This window comes from Grus americana, chromosome 1 (genome assembly GCF_028858705.1).
Source record: "Grus americana isolate bGruAme1 chromosome 1, bGruAme1.mat, whole genome shotgun sequence".
In the NCBI taxonomy this organism is placed as follows: Eukaryota; Metazoa; Chordata; class Aves; order Gruiformes; family Gruidae; genus Grus; species Grus americana.
Genome location: NC_072852.1, coordinates 62,959,550 through 62,976,306, shown reverse-complemented (window position 1 = coordinate 62,976,306; position 16,757 = coordinate 62,959,550). Strand labels below are relative to the sequence as shown.

At 36.0% G+C, this 16,757-nt stretch overlaps 1 protein-coding gene across 1 annotated transcript in view; it reads right to left on the bottom strand.

The window, feature by feature from the left end:
- Positions 1–10,936, bottom strand: part of IGF1 (insulin like growth factor 1) — a 55,541-nt gene extending 44,605 nt beyond the window's left edge. The window contains exons 1-2 of the mRNA XM_054803429.1: positions 10,769–10,936; positions 6,289–6,445 (exon numbers count right to left, since the gene is read on the bottom strand). Of these exons, the coding sequence (XP_054659404.1) occupies positions 6,289–6,445; positions 10,769–10,831 (220 nt within the window). The 5' untranslated portion in view covers positions 10,832–10,936. The remainder of the gene's footprint in view (positions 1–6,288; positions 6,446–10,768) is intronic.
- Between the last annotated feature and the right edge of the window lie 5,821 nt (positions 10,937–16,757).

Below are 16,757 nucleotides of genomic sequence, written 5' to 3'. Positions count from 1 at the left end.
TTGAATGAGTACTTTGTATAGATTGCCCTAGATGATCAAGTAGTTAATGCAAAAGGTTTTAATTAAGAGACTGTGCAGTTCTGCTAAACTGAATAATTTGCTTTGTGACTCTTGCTGCTGTTGATCAAATATTGCAAATGCATTATTAATACTAGAACAAATGAAGAGGTCTATATGCAAAAATTGTGGCCAATTGCATAAAGCATATGCCAGAATTGAAGTCAGTGAAGGGTTTTTCTTGGTATTTAAGATTCAGTGGAAAAGTAAGAGGGGCAGCTATGCCAAGAATTAATGCTGCTCTTGCCAAGTGCTTCTTTGAGTGACTTTATCCATCATGAGACTAAACAATGTATTAAATACACATATAGCAGTTAGGGAATCAAATGTCAAATAACAGCTTTCTGCTATTTGAGACGAAATTTGAAACTTGCTCTAGTGCATAGATAAGGCAAACATCATAAAAAGTATTAGCATCTCTAACATCTAACAGCTAATAAGGACACGTATGAATTGAACTTCTGGAGAAACTGTACTTATTTGGTTTTGGTAGTAGAGACTTTTTGCAGAGATGTTTCTTGCTGAAATTTTGATCAATGGTTTGCTTCCAGTCACCTCATTAAAATTATCATTACTACTACAGTGCCTCTTAATGAAAAGGTTGGAAAGTTATGAAATCCTTGGCGACCTGAGAAGTAGCTGTAGAGGAGACCTGTTTGCAGAGTGTAAATTTAGTGTGTTTTAGAGACTAAATTTTCCTAGACTCACTGTGTGAACCATGGAGAAAGAAGGCAGAACCTCTTTCTCTGTTATTAAAGAGGTAACTTAAGAAGATTAACCTCACTAAACTAAGGCTAGCCTTTATGGACACTCCCTAGCCTTTCTTAATGTGCTAAAAAAAGACAAAATTATTTCAAAGACTGGCTTATTTTCAGAGAGCTTCCTCAGTGATTACTACCAGGGGCAACAGTGCACACACCAAACTTATGTATCAGTTAATTGACTATACAGTGATAACATTCCAGAAGCCAGAGCTGTCTTTTTTCTTACAGACGTATATCAATAACTGTGCCTATAGTCCTGGTTCCCTAATCACTGACCATGCAGACCTGGCTAAAGCACATCTTAGCTCCTTTCCAGGCTAGCTTTCCTGTAAGAAGTAAGGAATCTTGGGATAAAGATTGAGGAATACACTCAAATCTTCCATGGATACAGGATTTGGACATGAACGGGGCATGTAGCCATACCAAGGACCTTAAAAACACTCTCAGATCTTGCTCTGTGAACATAGCCAAGACGACCAGCATTTCTTTGCAAAGATTTGCAAGACAGTCACTGACACCACAGGCTGTATGTCCACCACAGGCTGTATGTCCACCACAGCTTTTCAGCATGCCTCTCCTGGGCTTGTAACATTAACATTCCTTTCAGTCAGGGACACAGAGAGGAGCTAATGACTCATAGCTCCTACAGGTATGGAGTAGTTAAAGAACTGAGTGCCATGCTATCTCTTGTAATTATGTTGATAAGTCTGACAGGCCTAGAAACTTTAATAACATCTTAAAAGCAGACTTCCTGAAGTAAACAAGAAGCTGTTAACTAAAGGGAAAGGGAAGAAGCAAAACTTAATTGCCTATTACTATGCCCCTTATTTCCTCCTCTGTAATGCAGCAGTTCCTTTGTATATACCTTAATTCTACAAGGCAATGAGATCTGATGACAGCTCTGATTACCCAAAATTATGTTCGCTGTCCTATTCTGATTTTCTGATGATTATAAACCAATAGTCTTCTGTTGCGCACAGCTGGGGACAAGAAGGACAACACACAATTCTGATTGCCTTAGTGGAAAAAAATGTAGTAAAAATCTGTAATGATTCTCCACAAAGCAGTTGACATAGGGAGCATCAGGCTGGACACCAGAAAAGCCTGTCTTTTATGGGATTCCCTCTTATACATATGGAAGCATGTGCTAGATCATTCTCCATTCTCTGGAGAATATCAGAGGAACTCCATTGTGTCAAATATCTAAATAAGCTCTTTCTTTTCTATGCAAGCGATGCTTCAGAAGATTCACCATAAGCCCTGCGAATGTGCGAAAGTCTGTGTGGTTGTTTTAGCTGCCAGCCAGGTTAAACCATGACAAGCCCAAAGCAGGGCTTTTTTAACAGAAAAAAGGTGGGGTTTTAATTCATGAAATAGATTGCCATGGTTTCAAATAAGTATTGCCATCTAACTTGGGCTTTACAAATTAGAATGACCAAAAGTGTCTAAAAAAATAAAAAGCTATTTCTTTATTGGTACTCATGTGTATTGCTAGCCAAACTGGTATCCATTTATTGGAAAAAGAAAAGGTATATTTTCAAAGGATAAGAAACTAGATAAAATGTAGTTTGCTCTGAGGAGCAAATGCTATATTATTTTTTCTTTCCTTTCTCCTGGTAGTAATAGTCCTCAGGAAACCACATGAGTGACATTTGATGTCCATCAAATTCAACTTGTATGAAGAAAAAAAAAAATCTCTTTTTTTTAATTAATCTACAAAGTAAATTCTTGTGATAAGACTAGACTATTCCAAGCAAAATTTTGCCTGTCCTGGGCTATCACTTCTGTAAGTTTCCTGTAATTTATCCTTTCAGTTTTTCCGACATTCTCTGCCCTCGGGATTGTTTTGTAATAGCAGTGGCATGGTAGACCTTTCTTGGCATTAAAATTCAAACGAACATAGCAGTCATCCCACTTTGCTTCATGACTGTTGAATCCAGAGTTTTTGAGACTGGAGAAACATTAACTCAGAAGAGTTGTGTCTAAGTGTAGCCACTTGTGTAGCTGTGGCCAGGCTCTCTGTTGGCTTCTCCTAACATAAGCTAGCACAGAGGAATTTGAGTGGCAGAAGTTCTGCTAGAGAGGTGCTGCTAGATGGACGGTGGCAACACACTGCTCTTCACCGGTGAATCATGGGAGCGAAAAAGCTGTCCAAGAAGAGGCCAGTGCTGGCTGGGGTTAAATGTGACCAAGGGAAAAAGCAGATGCTCTATTTTGGGATTTTTGCCGTGTCCTCCCCTAAAACAATTTTAAAAAATGTTCCTTGCCAGTCTACCTCATGAAGAAAGGGAGTGGTAGAAACCACAGTTGACTTCCTCTTGAAGTCAATACTTTTCTTTGTGTGTGGTAAGCAGCTGGGGCATCTCTTCAGAAGCTGTAAAGAATTTCCTTTTATAGCTAGGAAGTTGGGCAGAGTAGACTATATAAAGGATTTTTTTTTTTCTTCCAGTCCTAGCTGTAGATATAGCCTTGTGGTTGTGGAGCACAGAGTTTCAACAGAAAGTAACTCAATTATTTCTATCTTCATTTCCACCCACAACTCCCAAGGAATACTTAGAAGCTTTGACCTTGAATCTGAACCAGGAGTTCCACCTCAGCCAAAAGGTATTCTTTATATTTGGAGTCTCTAGTGAAATACAGAATGATGGAAGAAAAAAACCTTCCCTCACAGCTATTTCCTGTGCAAGTTAAAGGCACACATTACCATTGATTATACTTTATATAAAGGAATGAAAGTATGAGAATAGAAGGCTTAAAATACATTTTAAATTGACATTCTCTTCACAATAAAAGAAAAAATTTCACTGGATATTTATGTCTGCAATGATACAGCATTCTTAAAAAGTCCCATGAAATGGAAAAACATTTTTAACTTCCAATAATATGCTGTATTCGGTAGTACATTTGATAGAAGGATCTCAATTTGTTTTACCGATGTTACTGGATTGACTTTTCTACAATTCAATATTTTGGATTAAACATTAACAAACAAGAGGGAGAAGGCTAAAACAGATTAAATTGCTGCCTCCTGAATCAGAAGTAGTCAGGTAGATAACACACATTACTTAGCATGCAAGGGCCACGTATCAACTTCATAGAATTCCTGTTAAATGTTGCAGTCTGTTGATTACAACAGTGCAAGACTTGCCTAAAACAGGGTGGTCATGCATTAGTAAAACCTTCCATAGTCTTTCATACAAAACAAGGTAGACCTTACAGTGTCAACAGTTACATTAATTCTAAGTGAAAACTCAGAAAAAACAAAGAAAACTAGAGAGAAAGTCTTTACTGACAGCAGATAAAGCTCAAGATTGCAAGGGTAAAGATCTTCAAAACTTCAGAAACCCATCTTGGTACTTTAAAGTAAGGATGATTTAGTTTAGGGAATGTAGAGATGTGAAACAGATTGTGTAACCTTAGAATAGCTGAGACTGAAAACAGTGTTATTGCTGATGATTAGCATTTCACATGTCCTCTTACCTTGAGGGACACCAAGGGTACAAGTAACAGTAGGTCTGATTGCTTGGCAGTAGCAGCCACTCTTGTGGTAAGGAAGTGTGAAAGTTCTCTGAACAAGCAGCAAACATTTTTCTGGGAGAGAAATGACTGAGAAAATGCCTAAGATACATGCACAGTAAAAAAAAAAAAAAAAAAAAAAAAAGTGCTATGCTGTTCTAAGGATGCATTATGTTGTCTCATTGTTTTCTGGTGCAGAATCAAGAGGCGGAGATGAAAGTCTTCCGCTACATTCCTTCCAACAGTGTCCTATTTGTAGGACACTCAAATAGCCCCTTAAGTGTAACTCAGCTGCTGATAAATGTTATGGATTTTGATGATCAAATGAGCACATAAAGAGTTGGTAGACAAATGTAAATTCCTTTATGAGAGATTCCAGTATTTTTAATATTGTGTTTAGCACCAAGATACTAAGTTAAACAACACCCTAGAGCAGATGCTTGTTAACAACAGCTAAAGTGATAAATACAGAAAAGAAGGATTCATCAGTGAATTACTTTGCATATAGGAAATTAAGGCTTCCAGTTTCAAAGGTAAACTTTATTAGAAAATGCCAAGAAGATAGTGAAAATATCTGCAGCTTGTATGTTGAGGAAATCAGGAGTTTCTGTAAATTAAAGATGCAAGAATCTGGATTTCCCTAATTCTATTTTTATTGCAAGCAAGGAGAAAAATATTGAAAGCAATAATTCCATGAATAGAAATGAATAGCAATGGGGCGGGTAAGATCAGAAAAACAAAAGTGATAGCTTAGAAGGCAAGAATTATTGGGATCAAATGAGGACTACAAAAGAAAAAAAAAGAAAAAAAAGCTAGAGCTCACAAAGAATATAAAAATGAACAGAAAAAAAAACCACTTCCATTTATTTCTTGTCTTTATAACCTAACCACCTTATAATTCCTTTTCTTAGTTATATTTGTGTTTGGAAAGGTAACTGAGGCCCTGAAGGAGAGGTAACTTCAGACGAGAACTTCAGACAAGCATGTATTATTAAAAATAAACACTGACTTCAGTGCCTCTAAAAGCACTAATTCTTGCATGTTTTGAATAAATATATAAATGAATGAATTCAAAATGAATATATTCCTAGCTAAAAGTTTCGTTAACTTTCTGTTATTTGAGTAGCAAATGGATGAAAAGTAGAAATAGATTTCTGTTATTTACAAGTTGTGTATTTCTTGATCTTGAAGGCACTTGTAAGAAGGTACTAAGATAAAAGTTACTTATCTGACTACTCCAGCTTTGCACAATCTAAAACACAGCAAAGGAAAAATATGGTGATGTTCAGTTCCAACGTGTAGGTCTTGTTCCAAAAAGTTATTTGAGTACTAATTTATCTACACTGTTGCAGACTTAATTTTATCTGTTTTCTGTACTGGTGTTAATCTTTATTATGTTACCATGCATGAGTTTTCCTTCACCTGTATTTAACTGATGAAGCATGTGGATACTTTGATGTGGCAACTTTCTGCTTGCTGCCTTCCAGCTTTTCTTTTTTTCAAACCAGATGTTGAACCTTAGTGTGTTTTTAATATGATACAATGTGTTCTTAAACTGTTTACAAGTAGTCTGACATAGCAGGTACATGCATTTCTGCCTCATGAATATCTTGGGTCTAGTATGCGCTTTCATTCATTTAATTTCAGTTACAGGTCAGCAGAAAGCAGTAATATAGCAGGTAGAATAGCAGCAGCTGGAAAGTGGTTAAAACCAAAAACAGGTCTGAAAAGGAAAATTTGTCAGAAACTCAGAGAGACTGAACACAGGCACAGCTCTATTCTTTACTGAGACTTCATGGTCACTGAAGATTTGGACATCTCCAAGACAGAGGATACTAGTCCTACTTGGCAGCCTGGTTTGATCATTTCTAACCTCACTTAGAGCAGTTGCAGACTCCAGTGGATTACATGGAAAAGTTTAGCAGTTGAATGAAAGAAAGGGTTGACTTACTGAAGTAAAAGCCTCTGTCTCCACACACGAACTGAAGAGCATCAACCAGCTCAGCACCGCAGAGTGTTTCTGGGCCAGCAGCAGCAGAACTGGTTAAGGTAAGCAAACACAGGCCAAGATAGAAGAAATGAATGTAGGACACAGTGTGCATCTTCACCTGCCAAGGAAGCAAAAGCAATGTCAGAATTTCCCAACAGAGTCCTAAAGAAAATTACTCCTGCTTGTGAGTTGAGAATGCATATGTACTGTAATTTGTTAGACAATAAACACAGCATCAAGAAATGCCTCATCATAATTTTGCAACTGTCTACATATTCTAGTCCATATATTTTGTAAACTGATTGCTTCCTCTGGTGAATATTCTTGGTTCACATTCACACGCAGTTAGAGAACCTTGTAGTAATTATGATTTATGGTTCCTGCAAAAGGAGGATATGGAAGAGTGCAATAGACAGGCGAAGAGAAGTCCAGAATAACTAGAGTAAGGAAGACTAGACAGCCTTAAACTGTTTTTTCTGAGACCATATAGGCTAAGAGGGAATATGACAGTTGCCTGCCAATGTACTGTGGGAGATGGAGGTGGCATATGACAGAGAAGAGCTATTTAAACTAAAGAACAGCATGGGCACAAGAACAACTGGCTGTAAGCTGGATGGAAGGATATTTGTCCCAGTAGGAAAAGGATTCATAATTAGTACTCCATGGTTCTCCAGCCACTTAAAAAGGGAAATACCAGGACAAAACAAAAAAAGTTTCAAGATAGAGCTTGCCAAAGTTATGGAAGAGTTAATGTGGGACCTTCCATAGTAGGGGACCACATTCAATGACTCTTACAGTCCTCTGTTACTAGCAAGTTAACATTTGGAAGCATTTGAGAAATTAAGAAGAGCACAAGTCGGAGTGTTAAGGATTTGTATTTTTACTTGATGGAAGCAGCTATGATCTCACTGACCTCCATCATATCCTCTTAGTTTTGGCTATGAGGTATACAGAGAGGTGATAATTCTTTGGTCATTTACAATTGGTTACAAACTATCTTTTTCCGGGACTTGTGATTGAAGAAAGGCCAATCCTCAATGGGTGTAAATTTGCACCATTCCTTTTATCCACTTCCTTTTATATCAATTTATATCAACCAAAGATCTTACCCAACATGAAGATAGCATTATTTTTTTAAATACTAGGAAAAGCTATTTCTATTTAGTAGCAGGACAGTGAAGAATGTGCTTAACGCATATTCTGAAGTGATTTAGATCACCTGCCAAAAATGCTCATTTCAAAAGGTGTAAATCTGCATTTAATTTCATTCTCTTTGAAGGTTAATGTTAGTATTGCAGTCAGGTAAGAAGTTACAAAACTTCCTTGCACATACAGTTAACCTTGGCCTAAACCTGCGGACTAGTGCAAAGAAATTGGAGTAAAATGATTAATCTTCCCTAAACTTTCTTTCAGGGACCATTTAATCTTATTTTTTCACTGAACTTTTGAAAAACTGATGAAATTATCTACTGTCTGCTCATATGGGATCTCATCCAGTGGGGTATTGAGCCATCTCTAGTCAATAATTTTTAAGAATTCTTATTTTCTTGGCAAGGGATCTTAGCACCTTGCTGGACGAGTCCCCTATTTCAACTTAAGTCAAAGCTGAATAAGAGACAAATCTATAAATAAGTCAGAATTTATCCCCCCTTTTTTCCCTGATACTTCCACTGTGAAAATAATGAACAAATCTAAGTCCCATGATATACCATAAAATGAAGGAATAATTATTTTCCCATTCACAAGAGCCTTTAGCCAACTTTGCCATTCAAAAACCAACAAGCTTTAATGCGTGGATATGACTTCAATGGCAGATGGAGGAAGATCTGAATATAAATGAGTTATGATAACACAAGGCAGTATTTCCTGTAATGATTCCATATCTTAACAACATCAATTTCTTTTTTCCTTTGCTGTAATTTTGCATTTCTAACATAAGTGTGATGCACCTGCAGTTTAAGATGGTTCCCAGTTCTGAGGAGGTAAAGCAGAAAGCTGGTGAGCACACCGCCTCAGAAGGCTGAAAGACATCACAAATACAAGAACATTATGTATTTAACAACTTGTTCTTGTATAACATTTGGGCCAGAAATAAACATAAATCTTAGCCATTTAACAATTTTGTATTTTTCAAGACTTTTCAGCTGGGTTGCATTTTCAGATAAATATCAGCACTGAACTACAACAAAACAGATTATCTACTGTTTTTCCTTTACTAGAAGCCAAAAAGGCTGCACAGTATAAACCACAGAGAATTTCTAACTTTATCTCCAAATTTAAAAACAGTCAAGAACTTTCAAACAAGTAAAAACCTTGGGGAAAAAAAATAGACTCACATGTTTCTAGGGCTCAATTAATTATTTGTGAAATTAAGTGCTGTTTCATCAAAACAAATTCCAAAACATAGTTTAAAACTTGAACTTTACTTCATCATTTTAATTAAACATAACATTAGTTGATTAAATATGTTTGTGATAAAAATCAAAGTTCCCATTTATGTCTGAGGGGAATATTCTTAAGAAAATACAAAGTTGTAATCCAATATGGCTTCAGATTCTTTACAAACAGGCAGGGTGCTTGCAATGTCCTCAATTTGACTAGAAAGTTGAGAGTTTAAAAGAAAACGCATTGGCATGTGGGTGGGGTTTATTGAAGCATCTAATTACATTTGGAAATTGAATACAGGTTCAGGATGAGCCTGGTTAAGCACTTCTTTTACTTGCATAGAATGACTGACCATATTTTCACAGCTGGAATTTCCTCTTTTTTCAGTAAAATAACCAGCTTTTGCTGCATTCCTCTTTTAATAGTCCAGAAGGGTGGCACCACAGAGGAATGTCATATATGAACACTCTACATCTCTTTTAGTTCTTAATTCTTCTATATAAGTCCTCTTCATCTAACAAAATATCAGTTGGCACAAGTTGTGCATAAGAATTCTTCACATGCTTGGTCATTTAATAACATATAAGAGCATGTACAGTAATTATAAATATCTTGAAGGGGGCAATGTTTTTATGGGTAGTACATGCTATAGAAAAAAAATAATCAAGTTATATTCAAAATTACATTTTGCTACATAGAGGTTGGATCTGATTACCAAGCCATAGTAGAAGTATGTAATTAGTATGTAATAACAGTATTCACTAGTAATTATTATATAAATAAAGCATATATACTCTAGAATGGATCAAGGTTTAAATACTGCTAACTTTGATTAAAGAATCTGGGCTACATCCTAGCCTAAATCAATATGTTCCATTGATTCCAAGGAAGCTTGGCAGGATGCACCAGCTGAGAAACTAGCACATTACTTTTATGTCTCTCAGTGCCTTGCTCAATACTTTAAAAAAAAAATCATCTTCATCTTTCAAGTATATTGGAAGAGATGCCCATTTATACATTAAGAGAATGGTTTCATCCATTGCTATTATAGACCTGCTCTTTTGAATCACATTGAGGAATGAGGTAAGTGTGTTTTAAGTGTAAGACACTCCAAAAAATTAATTAGGCCCTAAACAATTAAAATAGGATAAATCTGTCAACTGCATAAGTATCCTTGCAAGATATTAAAGAAAAGAAGTTCTTGAAAGATATAAATTTGCTGATAATGGAAAGTTGAACTAGGGCCAATTGACAGAAACAGAGGTCAATGCACCTACTGAAGCCAAATTTACTTAAAGACAGTTTATATTAATGTCTAGAAATTATAGGGACATAACATGAAACTTCACATGCAAACTTTCCTGAAACAGCCCTCCCTACAAGGGAAAACTTGGAGATGAACATGTAGGGGAATTTCCATTTTCTTTATGTACAATTGCTTAAGCTATACAAATATGCAAGGTCAGCAAGAGTCGCAGCTGGTTTCTAATGTAGAAAACAAACTGAACTTCACATTTACTTTTAATTTATGAAAGCAAAAACCAAGTAAATGCTACAATGCTGCCAGAAAATTACTGCAGTGACAACATCCCTTAAAAGTTTCCCTGTGAAAGCATGAACATTTTATCTATAATTGTGTATAATAAAACTGCAGAAACTTAACATATGAATAATACCTTTTTGCCTATAAACCCCTGCACCTGCAGAAAATAGCTAAAAGTTCTTGTTTTCAGAAGCATTAATTAACAATATAGACAATGATGTAATTGGACCCTTTAATAATGACATAACTGAAATATTGCAAAGTTCTCTGAATAGAAGTGAAATTTAAGACATGTATCTGCAATAGTTTACCCTTACAGTTATCTATGTAATTGCAACTATTACATACAGCCATTTTCCAGATCACATAAAATTGCATGTTCAGCAATTTATAAATAATTCTCAGTTCTAAAATAATGTTATTGAAAAGTGCACAATACTCTCCAAACCAGAAGCAGACAATACACAGTAAAATAAAACTAAAAAATTATTTGAAATAGTATTAAAGATTTACCTTCAAGAAATCACATAAGCAGCACTTAACTAATTGTGTTGAAAGACTGTTGATTTTTTCCATTGCTTCTTAAAAGTGCAAAGTCTGGAAATGAATTTGTTAGCAGTAATGATGAGAAAAAAGAAATCCAGAGAGATGTGAGATGTTGAGAGCAATGTCACATTTCAATATTGAGGACTTTATTCCATTGCGCAGGCTCTATCTGCTCTGATTTTAGCAGTGACAGTGAGATTTAGCAAACAGAAGAGGGATTTAGAGAAAATCCTCACATTTATCTACATTACACAGACACTGTAGACAGGAAACAGCTGGGGGAGCATTTGCCTTCTCTCTCTCTCCCTCTTCTGGCAAAGTTACCGAGTAAGGACTTTTTTGGGCATGGTGACAAATAACATCATACCTTTGCATTTTAAAACTAGAGCACAGAAGCATATTTTTTTCCCTTTAAAAGAATGTGAATTAGTGACTGAGGGGTTAGCAGACAAAAAAGCTTGTGCTGCCATGAAAAATAAGAAAATGTATTCTGGTTAACTTTCAGAATTTGTATTTATGTGTGTGTGTGTCTGCATTTCAAATATATAAAAACTTAAATACGTAAGGGCATTGTTTGCATATATGCATACCTTTGTATGTATGTACACATTTTATTTATGCATAGAGGCACAGGTATTTTATTTATATTTTATTTATAGAATATAGAAATACATGCAGTCGGTTATCTACTTTTTTCTTAACGCATCTTTACGTTATTAAACTTGGCACGCCTACATGCTGAGTAACAATTAAAACCTCCAACTCTCTGTGCTATTAACCCTAAAATAGCAGTTTCTAATTTGCTAAAAATAACAGAATTGTTGAGCACTACTTGTAAATAGGGCAAAATAGCTTTGTGATCTTTTAGCAACTACACAGGAGAAGTGGTATTGTTTCCTAGGATTTATAGTACCGTGAATATAGTAACACAAGTAGCTCAGTTTGGGAGGTTTCCGTGACATTTATCTTAAATGTGCTGTTGCAATTATAAAGTGATTTTCCCCCTTCTTAATAGTAATCTTCATAATGACTCTTGATAACAATTTAAATGACACTGGGAAAGAAAGAATTCAACTTTGTTAGTTCTGCAATACCTAACTTTTGCTTTTTTATTTTTCCTCAATTATGAGTATATTATAAATAACACCAGCTGGCCAGCAACATGCTCTCACGGGTTATGATGTCATTCAAATCCCTCAACTGTGCTAGTGGCTTGCAATGTGCTCCAAGCCAGCTGTTTTTCTATTTATAATGTATGCTTGCATTTCAATACTTAGCTGTTGAGAATAAAGTTGTGATGCTGTTTTATAGATACAATTTGTACTTGTTACCCTTTGGTTTTGGAAGATGGCATTTAAAAGTAGAGGATTAAACAAGACTGCAGCCCCAGAGACCAAATACAGTGCATGATTTCCATAAAAGCTGTTTCAGAACATTGCTTTTGTTCCCATCCCCTTCCACTCAAGTGAGAGTTGCATGCTGAGGTGCTAGCCGTACTTTATTCTTGAAAATAACAATGGAGATCATGTTGGCCCAGGTCCATTCTCAGTTTTCAGATCCACCTTGAACTATACGGTGCTTGCCAGGCAGAAAGGACACATTGAGTTGTTTGTATCCTCTATGAATGGCTAATACTCTGCTCTGAGCAGTTTTAAATGGTGTACAGTTAGCTAAGCTGAGTAATCTTTGGAAGGGATTTCCTCTAATGTGGCATAATGGCAGAATCATGGGGGGCATTGAGGTAAGTTTGCGTAGTTCAGCTGATACCAATATTTCAAGTATTCTAATACACATTTGTACTACAGGTACTGTATTTTAATAGTCTGGTCTGTTTAATTCTTCCCTCTGCATTTCAGAGGTCCTTGAATAGTGGCACCATTCTACACACAGCTTGACGTAGCCTTCTGCAACTCATAGCACGTGTATCACTTATTTCACCAGCCTAACAGAAGAATGTGGGAAGACAAATTATCAAAGCTCTGATACTCTTTATTTTTTACTTTTACAGTACTACAGATGGGTGCACATACTTCTGCCTTTTTCTTCCTATATAACAAGGAATCCACTTATTCATCACTTTCCCACTGCCTGAGCTTCAAACCCTCACTTCACTCCTCACTGCTTGCTTTCTCCTAGGTTTCACCAGACCTCTCTCTTGGTCATGAGAACAGCAGGCAGTAGAAGATGCAACGCGTGGCTTTCAGGGTAGCCAGAGAATCGTGGTGTCTCTACATAACTGCTGATCCTGTTTCTGTCCGTGGAGCCATTCTGAACTCCTATCTTCATTCCACCTGACCAGCCCAAGTTTCTGATGCACTTCAGTTCTTTCTTTTAGTTCTTGTTTTAAAGTGGTATTGTGAAAAGGCAGGAAAACAGAATAGATTTGAGAGAGGGTTTTGGTAGTAATTTTTAGGCTTACTGTTAGTGCAGTGCTTTTCCTCACTAGCAAGTAATTCCTTCCCCTCTTCCCCCCCCCCCCCCGAAAAGTAAACATTCCTCAGGACATATAGATCTGGGAATCAGTATTTCACTACTTTCCTAAAATATAGCTTCTATTCTGGTGATAGTATCCTAGTCAGTATAGCAGTCTGTTAACTAATGGAAATTTGCTCTTTTCTCCTTCGTTAAATATAATAGCTTTTACTTTATAAACCATTTACTTTATAAACCATTTAGAATAAGGTACTGTATAATTACTACTTTATGATTGAGTGCTTATGCAGTTACATGGATTCCCTTGAATGAAATGTGCCTGTAAACACAGAGTGGATGGTAGTTATCAAAATACTCACAAAAGATGTCCAGGTCAGAAAAAATTATTTAATTGGAATGTGCATATGTGTTCCACATTAAAAGGCAATAACATATATATCTTTGTTTGGTTTCTTAAGTATAACCTACAGTGATATAATAGCCACAAAGATATATGAAATGCATGAGAGAGATAATCAGGTATTTATATGTTCTGAGCCTCATCTTTTGCACTTTAATACTCCCATGATATCATTAACATGCTGTAATACTGTAGAGCTCATGTGTCAGTTTTTCTGGGGAGAACGCCATTTTATAGCAGACAGTTAGGAAAACTACAAATCATCAATTATCCTAATTAATATATTATCCCTCCTTAAATTCTTCCTTAAAAGATAGGAACATTGCCACAATGCCTGAAAAAATCTGAACTATAGTAAGGCAAACAGTATGCCACCCTCTTGCATTCTTCTATTTTGGATCACTGTTACCTATACGCAGTTATTTGTTATCTGTAATGGTTGTTTCTTTTCTTACATTGGTATTATAAGTTTTCTGGAATCAAGATAGAACCACTATAATAGATATCACCTGAGATGGTGATAGGGCTGAGAGTATGGTGGAGGACAGGGTGGAAGGCAATAAACACAGTGGCTGGTGAACAGCTGTTCTTCATTATAAGAAAATAGCAGAGACAAGATTGTCTTTTATTACCTTGTTTAAAGGACATTCATCCTGCACAGAACATACACAGATGCAGTAAGATTCACGCAGGGTGAACAGAGGACTGAGCTATATTGGATGCCATGGGTAATGTGTCTCCTGTCTTCCCCACCAAAAAGCAGAAGAGCCCTTTGAAGGAATGATGTCTTATCAGTCTTCCTTTAGCTTACTGACTGGTTACTGAGTTTGGTTCACTGGGCCAGTGGGAACTGTACATTTTTGTCTTTGTTTGTTTTGTTGGGGGGTTCTGGGTTTTTTTTTGAGGTCCCAATTATGATATTAGACATTAAAGACATTATTAATTTGCCTAAATCTAGGCATCTGGTGTCCTTTTTAGTGCTGTGGGATATCCTGCATGCCCCCTGCTTCCACTAAAGAGTGATACTTATTTCCCATAAGTCTCTGTGCCCTATCTGCTGACCTCATACAGATTTCTTGCATACTTTAGGGCATCTCAAATGGCCTTCAGCACCTGCAGGTAACTGAACCCCACCATAAGGCCTTCTTTTGGCACGCTGATCCAGGATTCTTGTAAGTGCAGCCTTTGGCCTGAGTATTACCTTTGGCTTCTTCATAAATAGAGATACTCTGTCTTCTGTCCTTTACTATTTTTGTGATCCATTTGTGAAGAGGTTTTAAAGTGGAGAGCAACAATTTTCATTGAATTTCAGCATAATCTGAGTGTATATTTACCTTGTTCTCCTTTGCTTAGCCTCCAGCTTAGGCTCTTTGGGTTTAGAGCTGTTTCTTTTTATTTGTTTCATAAATCATCTTGCTTACTTTTGGATAAGATAAGATGTTATTTACAATGTTAGTATTATTTCCTGAAACACATAAATGATTGTTTAGTTCTTATAGTCTCTAGTGAATTATTTGTAAAATATTATGTGTTTACTATTGGAGAAGTTTGGCTTTCTTTTCTAGGAAATAACTTTGGAGAAAGGGGTGAAAGGGAGTATTTTATTAATATGGAATGTTGTGTTGAAGTTAGTGATAAGTCAAGTATACAGTGGAAAATTCCTTTCATCAAGTTAAAAGTCAGGAAATCAAGAAGGAAATAATTTTCCTAATTCATTTGAGCTAATGAACTGCTTACACACCTTTTTTCATGGTGGCCTAAGTAGCATCATCACTATGGGAAAAATAAGTAGCAAATTTGATGGTGAGGATGAGGGCGTGCAATTTGAGCTGTCATTACATTGGCAACATTGAAGAGACACCAAGGAGAGAGCAGTGCCACAAAAAACAGTTTCTCACTTGGGCGAAAAAGGGAAAGTGCAATTTTCATGATTAAGTGAGGATCATGTAAACTGAAATCTTTCATATATGCTGATCAAGAAAAACACGAGTGTTTAAGAGCAGAATGGATGCGTAAGAACCTCAGTCCAGAATTACTGCTTATAGGTAGCAGCGGTAGGACCACTCGGTGTTAATACAGATCAGAATTAATCCATGGACTTGTAAACTGAAAGTACTGAGTACTTCAGATTGTGTGGAGTAATAATCTTTGCTAAGATCACAAGAAGGCGAGGACTTTACTGCTTGTAACTAGGATGAAGAGAAAGCATGTGGTTAGAATGCTGTGATGAATAAAATGAAGTGACGTATAATTTTAATTTATGGTATAAGTTAAAGTAGCTACCATTTTGGATATCCTTGTATTTGTACGTTTTTTTTTCCCTAGGTTTTAGAAACAGTTGCTGTTAAAAATAATGCAAAGCCAAATTTTTATCTTATTTTCCTACTTAAAGGAAATATACATCAACTATTGAATATATTGTTTTCACAATTTAAATACTTAATTTTTAAAAACATGATAATATATTATGGAATTTACTTATTGATTGTTATTAGCTGGCATGAGATGATGTGTAGTTATGACTGGTAAAACAAAAATACAAAATATGAAAAGTAATATTAAATAACCAAAACTAAAAAGCTCAAACAAAATGTGTTTCAACATTTTTGCAAGCATTTTTTCAGTTTTTTTTTAATTTCTGTTTTGTGGGAAATTTTGAAATAGTTTGTTCTGATTCAGAATAATCAGAATACCAGAATTTTCCATTAAACTGGAAATTCCCAGTTTCAGCTGTCCGTAGTCTTGCTCTCCCTTTCCCAATGTTAAGCACTGAATAGATCATCTTTGCTCCAAAAAGTTGCTTTCTTTCTTATTCCTAAAAGAAACAAAAAGTCAGAATTAACAAAGAAAGAAAATTGAGAAATATGACTGCATAACCTCTATGCTTGCATGCACAGAAAGAAGGGAAAACAAGTGGGAATTGTGATAGGCTGGGGGTTACATATATGTGTAGAGCTTCCTGGTAGGGGAAGGATGATTTCCATGAGTCACCTAAATGTCTGTTTCACAGGAAGAAAAATGCATGGCCTTAGATATTCCTTTCATTTCCTAAACTTTTACCTCTGCATTTAGATGAAATTTAGAGACATATTCTTTTTTTCCTGAGTCATCTCAAGGATTAAT